Source organism: Pseudorca crassidens, chromosome 3 (genome assembly GCF_039906515.1).
Source record: "Pseudorca crassidens isolate mPseCra1 chromosome 3, mPseCra1.hap1, whole genome shotgun sequence".
Taxonomy (NCBI): Eukaryota; Metazoa; Chordata; class Mammalia; order Artiodactyla; family Delphinidae; genus Pseudorca; species Pseudorca crassidens.
The window spans coordinates 95,038,876-95,058,219 of NC_090298.1; the positions used below are offsets into that span (position 1 = coordinate 95,038,876).

Below are 19,344 nucleotides of genomic sequence, written 5' to 3' on the forward strand. Positions count from 1 at the left end.
CCTTAGCATCCCTTAATGATAATGTATGGCAGATCATTAACCATAAAGTACATTCTAGGACTTAAAGGACATAAACGTAGTTCAAAGTCCTTTGACAAAATCATACCATTCTCATCACCTTTGAAAATAAACACTTAGAATTCTTGTATACACCTTAGATCCTGTTTGAACATTCCATTCAATTTATTGGAATTTTTTAAAAAAATGCTGCATTACAAATACAATACAGAATGAAGAAAAAAGGCTGAATTTTATTTAAAGCAATTATCAGTTTAATAGCATCAGTAAAAAATGGTACTTTTAGTCATGGCATGAAATACACATAAAATCTAGCTATTTTCCAATTATTCTTTGAGCATTTTCAAGCTGGAAAATACATTATAAAAAACTGAAAGATGCTGCCTTGTTTACTCATTGAGTGCTTTTGACACTAAAAATAAGAGAGAGTTTCATACCACAGTTATAACCACTGGGACTCAAGAATCATTAAAAGATAAGATTGAAAAGAGTCAGATGACTCATTTGTCCAAAATTTGTAAAATTCCTTGTTTCCCAATAAAAGTTAAACCGAAACCCCGAATTTTCTCTAAAGCAATCTTCCAGTGTGTCAACATGTGTGCTCTCTTGGCTAGATGTTTGCTAGAGATTAGCAGGAATAGCTATTGTCTTCTGGCAAAGAGGTAAAACCAAACTGCCTAACTCTTTCTGTCAGCTGGGTTGCCCTCTACTGGACTATGCAAGGTAATAAAGCCAGAAGGTCAATGCAACTTTGTTTCACAAGGTAACACTGTAGATAGAAATGTAAATGAGAAAAGGCAAAACACATACCTCAAACAAATTGCACTCCCCTGAATAAGCTCCAAAAGAATCCTTTAGTAAACTGACTTTTATGGTGGGGGGGGGGGGGAATCAGCAGAGTGCTAATTTTTCAAGTAAACAGTTTCAGTCATTTTGAGAAGTGGTACAAAAGCAGCTTTATATAATCTTAGTCTCCTTTTCAACACTTTGGAGGCAGCTCTGGAGCAATAGTTGTAGTAATGGGTAAACCCTAATGTCAATCTTTTATGCTGATTTGTGTTTTAATACAAATCACATTTTTGTGAGTCCATCTACTCTGTGGATATTTTCAATGTATAGACATGGGTCACAGTAGATGCATGCTGAAGAGATCACATCCACAAGTCTCTTGCCACAAGATCAAAACTTTTCAGAGCTGTTTGCTTTGTGAAGATTCATTTTAAGTTATCAATATCTTTTCCTCTGTAGCTCATCCCCATGCCTGAGATTTGCAGTAATGCAGGACCAGTTTACCATCACTGCCAAAACACTACAAAAAGAAAAACGGCAATAAATTAAACTCAATTTTTGTTATTCTTAGATGAAACTAAGAAAAAAAATGTTATACTGATCGTAAACATCCTCATACATGTACATGTATCTATAAGGCTAGTTCTTTCAACAGATGCAAGCTACTATTGGACACATATTAGTAATCATAAATGTTTAATAAAACTTGTCCTTTAAGCACCTTCAGCATAGATAAGCAGACATTTTAACCTTGTCCCTTCTCTACATCCGACTATAATGTATGTACTATTTTCTAGTAATTGTGCTGTAAGGATGCTGAATAAAGTCATTCCTACATAGTCTCCTTTTCAATTTCTTGGAGGGAGATCTGGATTACTGATTATAAAAACAATGTAGAAGATACTACATGTAGGTAAAAAAGGAGATCTTACTTTCTGGTCATATTTCATAGTCATCTTCTGTTTGTGTTATTCATCATTTAATTCTTCAATCACTGTATAATCTATTGAGATCCAACTAAGTTCAAGGTGTTAGAGATATAACAGAGAACAAGAAAGTAATCTCTTTTCTTGATAGACAATTAAGAATGGCTTATCATCTCTTTAAATGATGTGAGTTAATGATCATACTATACACAGATGAGCATATTCCATGAAGAAAATAAAGCAGTAATGTTTTACCTCATAGAGGGTTCCAACTTCCTGGTCTGGGGAGGGGGCAAAGGACTGATTCACATAAATAAACTGCAAGAAAGAAGAAAATTATGGTGATTCAGTTTTAATGGTATCCAGATTAATCTGCATTTTTCTGGGTGCCAATCAGCCAGCTATTTCAAATTATTTGTCTTCAGAACTGAAGAAAGCTTCCCTAAACCCCTTCTTTCTAATTGTCATAAATTAGTCAATTAGTGAGATCTTTATGAAGAGCATGTCTTTCCTCTGGAGGAATAACAGAATTTTTGTTCCCAGCTTTTTATAACTAAGAAACTTTTGTTTTTACAAACAGCTTTTGAAGGTTTATCCAAGAAATTACATTAGTAAAAATATCAAGTTTCTCATTTATTCATAATTAAAGACAGAATTTCTCCTAACAAAATTTTACACACACAGCCTCAAATAAAAACATCTAATAATTGAGATAGTTGGTGCATTTTTCTTGAGTAAATGACATGCACGGTTGGAGGTTTTTGACCATTACCACCTCTGAAAACTCAGGCTGGGTGAGACCTCTGTAAAGTCACTTGCAGCCAAATGAAGTAGCAAAAATGTAGCATAATTGAAACCTAATGTCCTTACAACCTTGTTTATTAAAGAATTCATTGTTCAATGTTTCAGTTTAGTCTGTTTCTACTGAAACATTTTTAGTACCTAAAAAATTCCTGAAGATACTGAAACAAAAGATCAGTGTCCAAGTGACTTCTGATAGTTTTCTTTTTAGAAAACAAAACATTACTTGCAGGTTAACATATTCAATTTTCCTTGTCTACAATCAAATTTTAAGACAAATTTCCTGGGCTTCACATAGACCTTAAAAATATCTATCAGAATAGTTAGGTGATAGATACTATTTGGGACATCAGCTAGAACAAGAATAAATATCACTTATATTTCTCCTTCAGGCAATACAGTGCAGTAATTAAGAGTAGGGGCTCTACTGAGATCTAGGTTTGAATTTCGGCTATAAATACAAATAACTTTTCTCAAACTGTGTCCTTGTTTGTAAATATAGAAAATAACAGGACCTATACTTCTTGAAGCTGCTGGGAAAAATAAAACGAGACAGTACACATCAAGTGTAAGTGCTTGATATACGTACTCAATAGACATTAGTTAGACTTATTAAATTATTTAAAAATAGTTCATGCTGGTGGCGCTTCCCTGGTGGCGCAGTGGTTGACAGTCCGCCTGCCGATGCAGGGGACACGGGTTTGTGCCCCGGTCCGGGAGGATTCCACATGCCACAGAGCGGCTGGGCCCGTGAGCCATGGCCCTGGGCATGCGTGTCCGGAGTCTGTGCTCCGCAACAGGAGAGGCCACAACAGTGAGAGGCCCACGTACCGCAAAAAAAAAAAAAAGTTCATGCTTAAATATCAACTCATTATTAAGGCTGAGTAAGGTTCTAACATAATTTCAGAAACAACTGAAATCAGTGTGCATTTTAATGTGAATTTCCTGTGATAAGGATATAATAATTTGTGTTTAGCTCCTGACAGTTTAACTATGAGTGAACATAGATTTTACTCTTTGGAACATTTTAAATTAGGAAAAGGGCTCTGGACAACAATTTAGTTTATTTCAGCAAACAATCCCTGAGTGTCTATTATGTGCTAGGAAACGCACAAGGTGTGGAATTATGAAGATTAATATGATCTCTCCCCTCAATAAGCAAACATACCTGAATAGATAAGAATATAGATAGGGAAAATGCATCTGACAAGGTCTGTAGCACAAAGATGGGGCATTAGTTTAGCCTAGCCTTTTGGTCAGGAGAGGCTTTCTGGAAAAAAAAAATGAGGAACAAATTAGGACTTAACTAGGTGCAGAGAGTAATAATTAGGACTCTGCAGGCAAAAGAAACAAAAATAAGATGTGAGTGTTGAGGGGACAGTACAGCAGATACAGTAGAGAACTATAAGAACCTGATGGAATTCTGTAACAGGAGTTAGCAACTGAAAGTGACTTTAATTTAAAAAAAGTAATTAAGGTAGTTTAAATGGAAGTTCCATGGAGGTAAAAATTTCAAAATACAATCTTCAGCTAAATGCTAGAGCTTAGGAGGATAAAATTTTAAAGAATAATGATTTCTTTTTAAATCACCAGTCTTTATATAGATGTCTCTTTAGTTATTTTGGTTGTTATAAACTTGAGATTTTGTAGGGAGGGTTCATGGGAACAGCATTCTCTTGAGTTCTTGCACACTGCTAACAGTTTTGTGCCCTGAATAAATGTCAGTTTTGTAGTATATAAAATCCTTATCTCACACTTTCTTTGTATCTTTGCTGCTCAACTTTGACGGTAACCTAATTTCCTAAGCCATGTCCTTTTTCCCCTAGATGTCCAAAGGATTTTTCTTTTTATTTCACATCCAGTAATCTTACCAGAATGTGTCTTGGTGATTATTACACTGGGTTGGTATTCTCAGGATCTTGGTACATTTTTTTAATACGTAGTTTCAAATCTTTTTAGAAGAAATTTCCCTTGAATTATAATTTTAAGTATTTGTTTTGTTCCTTTGCTTTGGTTTTCTTCTTCAGGGACTCCTATTTCTATGTTTACTCTCCTTTGTTTATACTCAGTATTTGTCATTTTCTCAAATTCTTTTTACATTTCATTCTACCTCCCGTCCCATCCCCGAGCCTGAGCAACCAGATGCTGTTTAACATTTTTTTTAAGTTAAAAAAATTTTTGTACAATTTTTAAAGGTCACTTTCCATTTACAGTTATTACTAAATATTGGCTATGTTCCCCACGTTGTACAACACATCCTTCAGCCTATCTTGCATCCTTCAGTCTGTATATCCCACTCCTCCACCCCCATACTGTCCCCCTACCTCCAAACTGGAAACCACTAGTTTGTTCCCTATATCTGTGAGTCTGCTTCTTTTCTGTTATATTCACTAGTTTGTTGTATTTTTTAGATTCCGTGTAAAGTTATATCACACAGTATTTGTCTTTCTCTAACTCATTTCACTTAGCATAATGCCCTCCAAGTCCATCTATGTTGCTGCAAACGGCAAAATTTCTCTTTTTTTATGGCTGAGTAATATTCCATTTGTGTGTGTGTGTGTGTATGTGTGTGTGTGTGTGTGTACGTACACATCTTCTATGCATTTATCTGTTGATAGATACTTAGGTTGCTTCCATATCTTGGCAGCTGTAAATAATGCTGCTATGAACACAGGGGTGCATGTATCTTTTCAAACAAGTTTTTTTGTTTTCTTCAGATGTATACCCAGGAGTGGAATTGCTGGGTCATAAGGTAGTTCGATCTTTAGTTTTTTGAGAAACGTCCATATTGTTTTCCACAGTGGCTGCACCAATTTACATTCCTACCAACAGTATACAAGGGTTCCCTTTTCTCCACATCCTTGCCAACATTTGTTATTTGTGTTCTTTTTGATGACAGCCATTCTGACAGGTGTGAGGTGATATCTCACTGTGGTTCTGATTTGCATTTCCCTGATGATTACTGATGTTGAGGATCTTTTCATGTGCCTGTTGGCCATCTGCACTTCCTCTTTGGAAAAATGTCTTTTCAGTTCTTCTGCCCACCTTACAATTGGGTTGTTTGTTTTTTTGATGTTGAGTTGTATGAGCTGTTTATATATGTTGGATATTAATCCCTTATTGGTCATACCATTTGCAAATATATTCTCCCATTCAGTAGGTTGTATTTTTGTTTTGTGGATGGTTTCCTTTGCTATGCAAAAGCTTTTAAGTTTAATTAGGTCCCATTTGTTTGTTTTTGCTTTTATTTCCTTTATTCTAGAAGACTGACCCAAAAAAATATTGCTGCAATTTATGTCAAAGAGTGTTCTGCCTATGTTTTCCTCTAGGAATTTTATAGTATCCGGTCTTATATTTAGGTCTTTAATATATTTTAAGTTTATTTTTGTGTATGGTGTTAGTGAATGTTCTAATTTCATTCTTTTACATGTAGCTGTCCAGTTTTCCCAGCACCACCTACTGAAGACACTGTCTTTTCTCCATTGTATATTCTTGTCCCCTTTGTAGTAGACTGCTTGACATAAGTGCGTGGGTTTATTTCTGGGCTCTCTATCCTGTTCCATTGATCTATGTATCTGTTTTTGTGCAATACCATACTGTTTTGATGACTGTAGCTTCACAGTATAGTCTGAAGGCAGGGATTGTGATTCCTCCAGCTCTGTTCTTCTTTCTCAAGGTTGTTTTGGCTATTCAAGGTCTTTTATGTTTCCATATAAAATTTAAAATATTTGTTTTAGTTCTGTGAAAAATGCCATTGGAAATTTTACAGAGATTGCATTGAATCTGTAGATTGCCTTGGGTAGCATAGTCATTTTAACAACACTGATTATTCCAATCCAAGAACACAGTATATCTTTCTGTTTGTGTTGTCTTCAATTTATTTCATTGGTTTCTTATAGTTTTCAGAGTATAGGTCTTTTACCTCCTTAGGTATCTTTATTCCTAGGTATATCTTTTTGATTTTGAAAATTCTTCTTTTTTCCTTCTATTTTTCTTCAGCCATTACCTGTTGTTTATTTGCTCTTATATTCCATCTAGTTTAGTCTCCATTTCTGAAATTTAACCTGTAATTCTTTTCCTGAGCTCTGTCACTTCGAGTTTTACTATTGCTGATTTATGTTGTTCTTTGGTGCCTTGTATCATCTTTCTTTTGACACTTGTTTTGACATAATAAATCAGTTACTGACCTGCGTGTAAGCACATTTTTCTCTGGCATGCTTTCATTGTCTTTAGGGATGTTACTCTCTTTATTTTGCTTCCTTATAACACTGTGCAAGATTTAACCTTGATACTTCTCTGTTGCTTACTTGTATATGAAATCAGTTTTCCTCAACTTTTAGAATGAAATGAGTTAGTGTAGTTTTGCTAACTCCACAGTGCTCCCTCTACTGTTGTTTTTTGTATAGTGTTGAACAATATTATTCTTTATTTTTATTATTCTTTATTTTTATTTCTTTATTTTTCTTATTTTTATTATTGCTTTCTTTATTTTTATTATTATTTTTATTTTATTTTTATTTCTTTCTTTATTTTTATTATTATTATTTTTTTTGCGGTAGATGGGCCTCTCACTGTTGTGGCCTCTCGTGTTACGGAACACAGGCTCTGGACACGCAGGCTCAGCGGCCATGGTTCATGGGCCCAGCCGCTCCGCGGCATGTGGGATCTTCCCAGACTGGGGCACAAACCTGCGTCCCCTGCATCGGCAGGGGGACTCTCAACCACTGCGCCACCAAGGAAGCCCCTCTTTCTTTTTTTTAACAATTAACATTTTATTTATTTATGGCTGCACTGGGTCTTCGTTGCTGCACGTGGGCTTTCTCTAGTTGCGGAGTACAGGCTCTAGGCATGCGTGCTTCAGTAGTTGTGGCGCGTGGCCTCAGTAGTTGTGGCTCACAAGCTCTAGAGCACAGGCTCAGTAGTTGTGGTGCATGGGCTTAGTTGCTCTGTGGCATGTGGGATCTTTCCGGACCAGGGCTCAAAGCCATGTCCCCTGCACTGGCAGGCGGATTCTTAACCACTGCGCCACCAGGGAAGTGCCGGAGGTCTGCTTTCTGAGCTTTCCAGGTTGTTCCTCTCCATTTTGACCTGGTCCTTCTTTTTCCTTCCTTTCCCTGCTTAAATGTGTTTCACTTCCAGAAGTTCCTCTTCAGTGTGGGATCTTGTCTTGGAAGGGAGCCTGAGTCTGTTTTGAGAGTTCTCAGGGGCTAGACTGCTCCAGTCCCTTAAGTCCTCCTTATGCAGATATATTGTAATCGCCTGCTATTGGAGAGAATCAAACACTCTCAATTTCAGCTACTATTCTTAAATTGGCCCACTGTATTTTCCAGTGAATACCTGTTAGCTACTTCCAGGTTCTCCCTTTCTCAGTGCTATCAGATGCCAATCCTACTGTTTATTTTTTTTCAGCACATTTGCTAACACGACGCAGATCCTGTGGTCATTGGTGGGTATTCCCACCAACTTGAATCTTAGGTTTCAGGATACTTGTCATCTAAGTTCTGTTATAACTATACTGATGATGGGGTTTTGGTTTTGCTTTCTAGTTGACTACATTTTTGTGGGAATTCATGCCTTCTGACACCACTGCTATCTTCCTAGAATCCCCAGCATTACTTTTTCTTTTGACATTCATTTTGTGAAAATAAGGTAGGGTACAGCTCTATGAAGCCAGAAGATGTGAGTTCTAGTTTAATCAGGAAAAGTGACAAAAAGACTACTTTTGTTTATGTTTCCTATTGCTTAAATGGGAAGAGATAATCAGATTTGCTACAAAGCTTTAAAGTTGGACCATGTGAAATTGCTAAGTTTTTTTTGGTTAAAATGATTGATTGATGGCAGTTTTACATGGTTCAACCTAATATATATTGACATCAACCAAGTCCTTTCAGATTACTGAATACAAGCAATACAAAATGTCAAAACTCTAACATTAACATAGAACACAGCATTCTTTCACCTTTTCTTCTATCCACAAATTTCTAAAAGTAATGCCTTAATTACTTGGTACTCCTCTGGTTACCTACCTCTCCAACTCTTCATGGTAGACAGTTAGTAGAGATAACCTCTGCTCATTTCTCTTAAGTGTATGTCCTCATTACCCTAACTTTTCCATTTAGACTTGGACTCTAGGCAAGGTCCTCTGCTCCTCAGGTTTTAGCTACCATATGCAAGTGGATGACACTATAATATCCTTGCCCATCTCTGAAATTTAATTAAATTCTATATAGCACTCTTATAAAACAGATCTTTTCTCATTCCGAGTGATCACAAACAGAGATGTTCACCTGTAAAACTCAAAAATCCCCATCACTTTTCCCTTACAACTTCCTTTGGAGGAATCCCTGGTTCTATGCTATCCTTACCTCAAATAACTTCTAGTGATTAACCTATCTTGCACTTACTTTTGTACCCATGACATGACACTTTTGTGAAAGCCACTTACAACCAAAATCTTAGATCAGAGTTGTTTCCACCTCTTCATTGACAAAAAGAAATAAATTCCAACACACCTCACTTTCATAAATAATAAATTCCAACACACCTCACTTTCATAAATAATCACCCAATCCTTACACATAACTGTATTTAAAAAATACTTAGTGATTCTTCAATTATCTATCCACATATACATTACCTGAGTTAACAATGACCAAGATTGTGGTCTGAAGATAAAGGCGTTCTATATATTAACATAACATGTGACAAAATGTCAAATACATGTAGACATTTAAATTTCTGTGGCCAAATACCAAATTAAGGGGCTTCCCTGGTGGCGCAGTGGTTGAGAGTCCGCCTGCCGATGCAGGGGACACGGGTTCGTGCCCTGGTCCAGGAGGATCCCACATGCTGCGGAACGGCTGGGCCTGTGAGCCATGGCCACTGAACCTGCGCGTCCGGAGCCTGTGCTCCGCAACAGGAGAGGCCACAACAGTGAGAGGCCCATGTACCGCAAGAAAAAAAAAAAAAAGAAAAAAAAACCAAATTAAAAACCTGTGGCATTTAAAATTTTAATCCTAACAACTCACCATGAAATGCTTAACACGTATCATAATATGAAATAAGTACACCTGAACCTTAAAAACGAGGGGGTTGGGGCGCCCACACTGCACAGTCAAAAATCTGTGTATACAAGGCAGATTCAACCAACTGCAGGTTGTGTAGTAGTATAGTATGTATTTACTAAAAAAAATCCACGGATAAGTGGACTGCTACAGTTCAAACTCATGTTGTTCAAGGGTCAACTGTATACCTCTTAGTTCTTCCACAGCACATGGCAAAGGTATACTGATTACCTTGAGAATGGGAAGGAAGCAACATTAATACCAAAACAAAGAAAACCCCAAAACTTTCTATACCGATATTCTATGATAGATCTTTCTGCATGGGCATTCAGTGACTTTTTGAGGAAAACAACCAATATGGTAGGTTAAAAAAAAAAAGTCAGTCCACATTTAAAAGCAAATCTAAAATTCATTTCTTTTCAGGGTTCTCCAGAGAATCCTTCAATAAAGCACGGAAATTCCACTAACAAAAGAAATAAAAGGACATTACTGAAGTAACATATGTGGTTCCATATATATTTCTACATACAACAGTTATTCATTGTTGCCTAGGAACTACAGTACCCCCTCCATATCTATGGGTTCTGCATCCTCCCTCGGATTCATCCAAATGTGATGGAAAATATTTGGAGAAAAAAATTCCAGAAAGTTCCAAAAAGCAAAACTTTAATTTGCCGTGTACCAGCAACTATTTATGTAGCATTTACATTGTGTTAGGTATCATAAATGATCTAGAAATGATTTAAAGTATAAGGGAGAATGTGTACAGATAATACGCAAATATGCCATTTTATATAAGGAACCTGAGCATCTGTAAAGGATGCTCCTGAAATCCCCCTTGAATACTGAGAGACAAATGTTTTGTGAATTTTTGTAGGGAAATGATCACCATTGTTTTCTTACCAACTGTTCTGAAGCCACCAGTTTAAGGAACTTTTTGATGAAGTCAATGAGTCCTTGGATGGTTCGGGTTCGCTCTACAGCCCATTTCTTTGTTTTCATTATAGGAGTGTCTCCCACAGCCTTTAGCAGGATGTCAACTGTAAAGGAAAAAAAAATACAGTTGACACAATCAAAACAGGAATTAGGGGCATCAATGTCCACACAATCGAAAATCCACCTATAACTTTACACTCAGCCCTCTGGATCCACAGTTCTATATTGCGGATTCAACCTACAACGGATTATGTAGTATTCTAGTACGTATTTATTGATAACAGTCCATGTGTAAGTAGACCTGCTTAGTTCAAACCCATGTTGTTCAATGGTAAACTATACTAACAAGTACACTGAAACATCTAAAGAGAATGTGATATAAAATACTTCAGAAAAGTTAAACTTTCAATCAACATACAGTTTATGTATTTATGACACTGGAGGTATGCCTGAGATGACAAATGGAAGATATGAAGAGATTCACTTAGAAGAATTTCACCTTCATCAAAACATTTATTTTTATTGGAAAAAAAAAAGGTAAACCTAAATTTCCAACAAAGATGTTTAGCGGAGATTGGTTAAGTAAAGGATATTATACTCTATGGTAGGATGTATATACTGTAGTAAAGATATAAAGCACACACTTTGAACTCCCTGGGTTCAAAATCCTGGCTCTGCCACTTGCTAGGTATGTACACATATATATAGATAAGCTCTTTAATCTCTCTGTACCACAGTTTATTCACTTGTAAAATGAGGATAATAGCAGCAACCTGATAAGACTATTATGAAGATTAAGTGAATACATAAAAGTGTTTAGAACAGTACCAGATCATAACTCGCTTATTAAACCTTAAGATAATTTAGCTACCATTAAAGATACTATAAAAGCATATTTAATAGTATGAAAAAATTATCAAAAAATACTAAATATAAAGCAGCATAAGATTTCAATTTCATTAAAACCATCACAGGCACATATTCACATAAATGTGGAATATGCACCAAAATGATATTTCCCAGTAGGGATATTATAGGTGATAATCACTTGATTTTACTTGTGCTTTTTGTAACCACCAAGTTTTCTACAATAAACTTTTAAATAAAGGAAAACAATAAAAATTATTAAAAAGAAAATAGAAAAACTAGGGGCCAAAAAGGTTTCTGAGAAATCAGAGGTTTCAATAATTCAAAATACAAAGATGCAAACAGAAAGACTATGAATCTATCTCCTGAAGTTACTTCATCAAAAAGAATTAGAAAATATAAAGAACAACCAAATGGAATTGAAGAATACAATAACTGAAGAGAAAAGTGCACTAGAAGGAATCAACATTAAACTAAATGAGGCAGAAGAATGTATTAGTTCTGACAAAATACTGAAAATCACTGCCATCAAACAGAATAAAGAAAATAGAATGAAAAGAAATGAGGACAGTTTAAGAGACTTCTGGGACAACATCAAATGTGGTAATATTCACATTATATCCCAGAAGGAGAAGAGAGAGAGATCGGGCCTGAGAAAATACTTGAAGAGATAATAGCTGAAAATTTCCCTAACCTAGGGAAGCAGTCACCCAAGTCCAGGAAATGCAGAGTCTCATACAGGATTGACCCACAGAGAAATACATCATGACACATTGTAATCAAAATGACAAAAATTAAAGGTAAAGAGAAAATATCAAAAGCAATATACAAGGGAACTCCCATTAGGCTATCAGCTGATTTTTCAGCAGAAACTCTTCATGTCAGAAGGGAGTGGCATGATATACTTGAAGTGATGAAAGAGAAAAACTTACAACCAAGAACACTCTACCCACCAAGGCTCTTGTTCAGATTTGATGGAGAAATCAAAAGCTTTACAGACAAGCAAAAGCTAGAAGAATTCAGCACCACCAAACCAGCTTTATAACAAATGCTAAAAGAACTTCTGTAGGTGGAAAATAAAAGGCCACAACTAGAAATGAGAAAATTATGATATGGAAAAGCTCACTGGTAAAGGCAAACATATAATAAAGGCAGGAAATCAGCCACGCACAAAGTTAGTAGGGAAGTTAAAAGACAAAATTCGTAAAATCATCTATATCCATAATAGTCAGTTAAAGGATACACAAAACAATTAGATGTAAAATATAGTATCAAAACAGTAATCATGATAGGAGAAGAGTACAAATGCAGGGTATCTAAAGTGCATTTGAAATTAAGAGATCAGCAACTTAAAACAAGCACGTACAGATATAGGCTCCTCATACAAAAACCTCATGTTAACTGCAAAACAAAAATCTATAATAGATACACAAAAAAGAAAAATGAATCCAAACATAATACTAAAGACAGTCGTCAAATCATAAGAGAAGAGAATAAAAGGGGGAAAAAAAGACCTACAAAGATAAATCCAAAATAATTAACAAAATGGCAATAGGAACATACATATCGATAATTACCTTAAGTGAAAACAGACTAAATGCTCCAACCAAAGATAGACTGGCTGAATGGATACAAAAACAAGACCTACCTACCTTGCTGCCTACCAGAGACACATTTCGGACCTAGACACACATACAGACAGAAAGTGTGGAGATGGAAAAAAGGTATTCCACATAAATGGAACTCTAAAGAAAGCTGCAGTTGCAATATTTATATCAGACAAAATAGACTTTTAAATAAAGACTGTTACAAGAAACAAAGAAGGACACTATATAATAATGAAAGGATCAATCGAAGAAGATATAACAATTGTAAATATATATGCACCCAACACAGGAGCACCTCAATATATAAGGCAAATGTTAACAAACATAAAACGAGTAACTGACAGTAACACAACAATAGTGGGGGACTTTAACACCCCACTTACATCAATGGACAGATTATCCAGACAGAAAATCAATAAGGAAATACAGGCCTTAAACAACACATTAGGTTAGACAGTCTTAACTGCTAGTTATAGAGCATTCCAACCGAAAGCAGCAGAATACACATTCTTTTCAAGTACACATGGAACATTCTCTAGGATAGATCACATGCTGCAACACAAAGCTAGCCTTGGTAAATTTAAGAAAACTGAATTCATATCAAGCATCTTCTCCGACCACAACATTACCAGGCTAGAAATCAACTACTAGAAAAAAACTGCAAAAAACACAAACACGTGGAAGCTAAACAATATGCTACTAAACAACCAATGGCTCACTGAAGAAATCAAAGAGGTAATTAAAAATACCCAGAGACAAATGAAACCAAACACACAATGATCTAAAACCTGTGGAACACAGCAAAAGCAGTTCTAAAAGGAAAGTTCATAGTGATACAAGCTTACCTCAGGAAAGAAGAAAAATCTCAGACAACTTAACCTTACATCTAAAGCAACTAGAGAAAGAACAAACAAAACCCAAAGTTAGTAGGACGAAAGAAATCATAAAGATTAGAGCAGAAATAAATGAAACAGAGACGAAGAAAACAACAGAAAAGATCAAAGAAACTAAAACCTGGTTCTTTGAAAAGATAAACAAAATTGATAAACCTTTAGTCAGACTCATCAAGAAAAAAAGGGAGAGGGCCCAAATTAATAAAATCAGAAATGAAAAAGTACAAGTTACAACAGACACCACAGAAATACAAAGGATCATAAGAGACTACTCTGAGCGACTATATGCCAATAAAATGGACAACCTAGAAGAAATGGATAAATTCTTAGAAAGCTACAATCTTCCAAGACTGAACCAGGAAGGAATAGAAAATATGAACAGACCAATCACCAATACTAAAATTGAATCAGTAATTTAAAAACTGCCAATAAACAGAAGTCCAGGACCAGATGGCTTCACAGGTGAATTCTACCAAATACTTAGAGAATAATTAACATGTATCCTTCTGAAACTATTCCAAAAAATTTCAGAGGAAGGAACACTTTCTAACTCATTCTATGAGGCCATCATCACCCTGATACCAAAACCAGAAAAAGACATCACAAAAAAAGAAAATTGTAGGCCAGTATCACCAATGAACATAGATGCAAAAGTCCTCAACAAAATACTAGCAAACTGATCCCTACAATACATGAAAAGGATCACACATCATGATCAAGTGGGATTTATCCCAGGGATGTAAGGAGTTTTCAATATCTGCAAATCAATCAATGTGATACAAAACTACTAGAACTCTTCAATGAATTTGGTTAAGTTGTTCAACACAAAATTAATGTACAGTAATCTGTTGCATTTCCTTTTTTTTTTTTTTTAGGCTGCACTGTGAGGGATATGGGACCTTAGTTCCCTGGCCAGGGATCAAACTTGTGCTCCTGCACTGGGAGTGCAGAGTCTTAACCACTGGACCACCAGGGAAGTCCCATCTGTTGCATTTCTACACACTAACAACAAAATATCAGAAAGAGAAATCAAGGAAATAATCTCATTTACCATTGCATGAAAAAGAATAAATTACCTAGGAATAAACATACCTAAGGAGGCAAAAGACGTGTATTCCAAAAACTGTAAGACACTGATGAAAGAAATTGAAGACAACACAGATAGAAAGATATACTGTGTTCTTGGATTGGAATAATCAGTGTTGTTAAAATGACTATGCTACCCAAGGCAATCTACAGATTCAACGCAATCTCTATAAAATTTCCAATGGCATTTTTCACAGAATTAAAACAAATATTTTTAAATTTTATATGGAAACATAAAAGACCTTGAATAGCCAAAACAATCTTGAGAAAGAAGAACAGAGCTGGAGGAATCACACTCCCTGCCTTCAGACTATACTGTGAAGCTACAGTCATCAAAACAGTACAGTACTGGCATAAAAACAGATACATAGATCAATGGAACAGGATAGAGAGCCCAGAAATAAACCCAACGCACTTATGGTCAAGCAATCTACTACAAAGGGGACAAGAATATACAATGGAGAAAAGACAGTGTCTTCAGTAGGTGGTGCTGGGAAAACTGGACAGCTACATGTAAAAGAATGAAATTAGAACATGCACTAACACCATACACAAAAATAAACTCAAAATATATTAAAGACCTAAATGTAAGACCGGATACTATAAAATTCCTAGACGAAAACACAGGCAGAACACTCTTGAAAATAAATTGCAGCAATATATATATATATATATATATATTTTTTGGATTAGTGTCCTAGAGTTATGGAAATAAAAGTAAATGTAAACAAATGGTACCTAATGAAAGTTAAAAGCTTTGGCACAGTGAAAGAAACCATAAACAAAATGAAAAGACTGGGAGAAAATATTTGCAAATGATGCAACAGACAAGGGATTAATTTCCAAAATATACAAAGAGCTCTTACAGCTTAATATCAAAAAACAAACAACCCAAACAAAAAATGGGCAGAAGTCCTAAACAGACATTTCTCCAAAGAAGATATAGACAGCCAAAAGACACAGGAAAGATGCTGAATATTGTTAATTATTAGAGAAATGCAAATCAAAACTACAATGAAATATCACCTCACACCAGTCAGAATGGCCATCATTTAAAAGTCTACAAATAATAAACGCTGGAGAGGGTGTGGAGAAAAAGGAAGCCTCCTACACTGTTGGTGGGAATGTAAATTGCAGCCACTATGGAGAACAGTATGGAGGTTCCTTAAAAAACTAAAAACTAAAAATAGAGTTACCATAAAACCCTGCAATCCCACTCCTGGCCATATATCTGGAGAAAACCATGATCGAAAAGATATATGCACCCGAATGTTCATAGCAGTACTATTTACAATAGCCAAGGCGTGGAAGAAACCTAAGTGTCCATCAACAGATGAATGGGTAAAGAGGATGTGGAATATCATTCAGCCATAAAAAGAATGAAATAATGCCACTGGCAGCAACATGGATGGACCTAGAGATCATCATATTAAGTGAAGTCAGAGAAAAACAATTACCATATGATATTACTTATATGCGGAATCTAAAAAATGGTACATATGAACTCATTTACAAAACAGAAATAGAGTCACAAACAGAAAACAAACTTATGGGGGGGATGCGGGGATAGATTAGGAGTTTGGTATTTATATATACACACTACTATATATAAAATAGGTAAACGACAAGGACCTGCTTATAGCACAGAGAACTATACTCACTATCTTGTAATAACGTAAAATGGAAAAGAATCTGATTAAGAAAATATACATATATGTATAACTGAATCACTTTGCCGTACACTTGAAACTAACACAACATTGTAAATTAACTATACTTCAATTTAAAAAAATTTAAAAAAAAGACATCCACAATCAAAGGAAACATCGAAAGCAGAGGTGTTCTGCTGCCCCCTAAAGTCAACTCTATTCTATTACAACCTTCCTGTCCCATTCCTTGGTATTAAAAATTGGGTCCCAATGAGGTTACTGAGATCAATTTACTGAAGTTTACCCCTGGAATGAAGCCATCTAGAACACATAATGCACAGTTTATCTTCCTACTAAAGTTTATCTCCCTTCTTCCATTTAGTAATCCTACCCTCAGTTATCTAAGCAAAAGAGATGAACTGGGAGATAGCTAAGGAGATTTTGGTTAACTCACCTTCCATACCTCCCTGTCCCTGTTCCTTCAATCCCCTGGGGCTATCAATCAGTCAACTGCAACTGGGCATTGCAAGAAAGTGAAGAAGAAAATAGTGAGTTGTACTACTGAAGAAGAGAGCGACAGCAAGAAGCTAGAGAAGGAAAAATATTTATTATGATTATAGCTGTACTTTATTATTAATTTTTTTAATTCTAAAGGTGATTTGTTTGTAGTTCTCCACTCTAGCTACACAGGAGACTCAACTGGGGGAACATGTATAAGAAAACAGATGTCTACATCAACTAAATCAGAATCTTCTGGAAATAGGGCCTCGGCACTGCTATGTTTAAAAGCTCCCTCAGGTGATCCTAAAGTGCCGCCATAACTAACAAGCTTGGTCAGCTTCAGTAATATGTAGATTAAACCAAAGGTGGAGCATATGAAATAGTTAAGCTTTTTCCATGAGAAAAGGTCCTCAAAAAAGGATGACAACTTCAGGGTAGACATTAAATAGCTAGAAAGTAAGTTTTCTATCACAGAGGCTAACTCAAATGCTCACAGGAGCCAGAAGGTGAAAATTCGATTTTTAAATGATAGTTAAAAATCATAAATTGTGCAGACTCAAGAAAACATGCCATATAACCTCAGGCCATATCTGGGAATGTGGGCCTTATTTTTTAGCCACAGTATTACACAGCAATCTTCAGGCTCAAGTACGTAGTTAATTGTTGACTAAGACTGCTAGATATTAAGACAAACTCTTTGAAAGTCTGTTTCTGCTTATAGTAAATTGCAAGGGAAAAAAGGGAACAACAGTACTGATTCACTTCGCTGTACAGCAGAAACTAACACAACATTGTTAACCAATTATACTCCAATAAGAAATAAAAAAAATCTCTAAAACTCATGGGATTCATCTGAAGAACGAGTCTAGTAGTTACCTACAGAAATGATTATAGTTTTTTGTTTATCTATTGGTGAATAATGTGGAAATGACAGAAAAGATTTCCCCCAAGTGTAGAGGCAGTCTGACTTAAAAGGGGGACAGTGCTGGGAGAGACAATTATCCTCCACAGCAGCAGAAAGTGAAGATGGATGAAAGGGCATGATATCACTGAGCACAACATGAGAAAACGAATTCCTGATTTTCTCATAGGCAACTCTACATAGAGTGCTCCACTTAGGAATTACTGTATTTTACAATGGCGAATTAATTCTCAAGAAATAAAGGGTTGAGGACTAATTCTCAAGCAATAAAGGGTCCAGTTCAAGCAACGAAATGATTCATTTACAAAGATTCCAAAACGGTGTTTTTGTTTTTTTTTTAAAAAAGGCGATGCCTCCTCTGCCTTTAGTTTTCCCTTAGCAGTCTTCATACTGGGTAAAACCCCAGTTTTTTGGTCCAAGGTGTGAATTTACACTCATTTGGTATAAAAAACAGAGACCTAATCGGAAGGTGTGGATGCTAATTCAGATTTGCCATAGACCATCCTTATCAGCTAAAATCATTATTCAAATAATTAGATCCCGCGTTAAGTACTTGGAACTATCCAGATCCCACAGAGTTCCCACCTTCAAAGAGCTCTCAGTCTGGTCATTTCAAAGGAAGATAAGAGTACAGCGTAATAAATGCCGTGACATTCAAAAACTGGGTACCACACCGCGAAGGTGCGTCCAGAGATAGCTTTCTTTCGAGGCACTTAACTCAAACGTCTTAAAAGCCGAAAAGTATACTTCCTCTCTCCTGACTGGTCAAAAACCTCGTCTGGAACCGGCCCTCCTCTAAATTTTGTTTCTTTATTAGCCGCCATCCCTATTCGAAGACAACCTCAACCTCCCGTCTCTGCCCAGAGTGAAACTGCTCTGAAAATTACTTTTCTTCTTGGTGTCACCGGCAGGTTCTTCTGTTCCCGGAGAGACTGCAGCGGAAGAAGGGGGCTCCGGAGTGGCTGTTTCTGGGGAGACCTCCGTGGGTCCTTCACCTTCAGCAGCAATTGAGGGAGGAAGCTGCAGCGAAGACTCCGGTTCCTCAGCCATCTTGCTTGGAGGGAGGTGAGGGCGGAAGTGGTGGCTCAGCGCATACAGTGGGCGGGCTTTGCGCCGGAGAGCGGCGCTAGGGAGGTGCCGGAGTAGGGGCGGGGAGAACCCAAACCACCACTGAGAGTCGGAATTGCAGGTTGGTCCTCTGCGTCGAACCTGTTGCAGTCCCCTGACCGCTGATAGATCAACTACTGTTTCTCCGCCCCCCCCAACAGCAAGTTTCCGGAAAAGG

At 36.4% G+C, this 19,344-nt stretch overlaps 1 protein-coding gene across 1 annotated transcript; it reads right to left on the bottom strand.

Annotated features, from left to right (window-relative positions):
• Positions 1-227: 227 nt before the first annotated feature.
• Positions 228-19,335, bottom strand: ATG12 (autophagy related 12). Its single transcript, XM_067731484.1, has 4 exons — positions 18,947-19,335; positions 10,502-10,638; positions 1,989-2,051; positions 228-1,327 (listed from the first exon to the last, which is right to left on the bottom strand). The coding sequence occupies exons 1-4, from the start codon at positions 19,107-19,109 to the stop codon at positions 1,268-1,270; spliced, it is 423 nt and encodes a 140-aa protein (XP_067587585.1). The 5' UTR covers positions 19,110-19,335; the 3' UTR covers positions 228-1,267.
• Positions 19,336-19,344: the final 9 nt, after the last annotated feature.

Coding starts and splice junctions, on each gene's coding strand:
- ATG12 (XM_067731484.1), bottom strand. CDS start 19,109: ATGGCTGAGGAACCGGAGTCTTCGCTGCAGCTTCCTCCCTCAATTGCT. Junction 10,639..18,946: donor CGGTGACACCAAGAAGAAAA/GTAATTTTCAGA, acceptor TTTCCTTTACAG/TTGACATCCTGCTAAAGGCT. Junction 1,328..1,988: donor AAGTTGGAACCCTCTATGAG/GTAAAACATTAC, acceptor TTCTTTTTGTAG/TGTTTTGGCAGTGATGGTAA.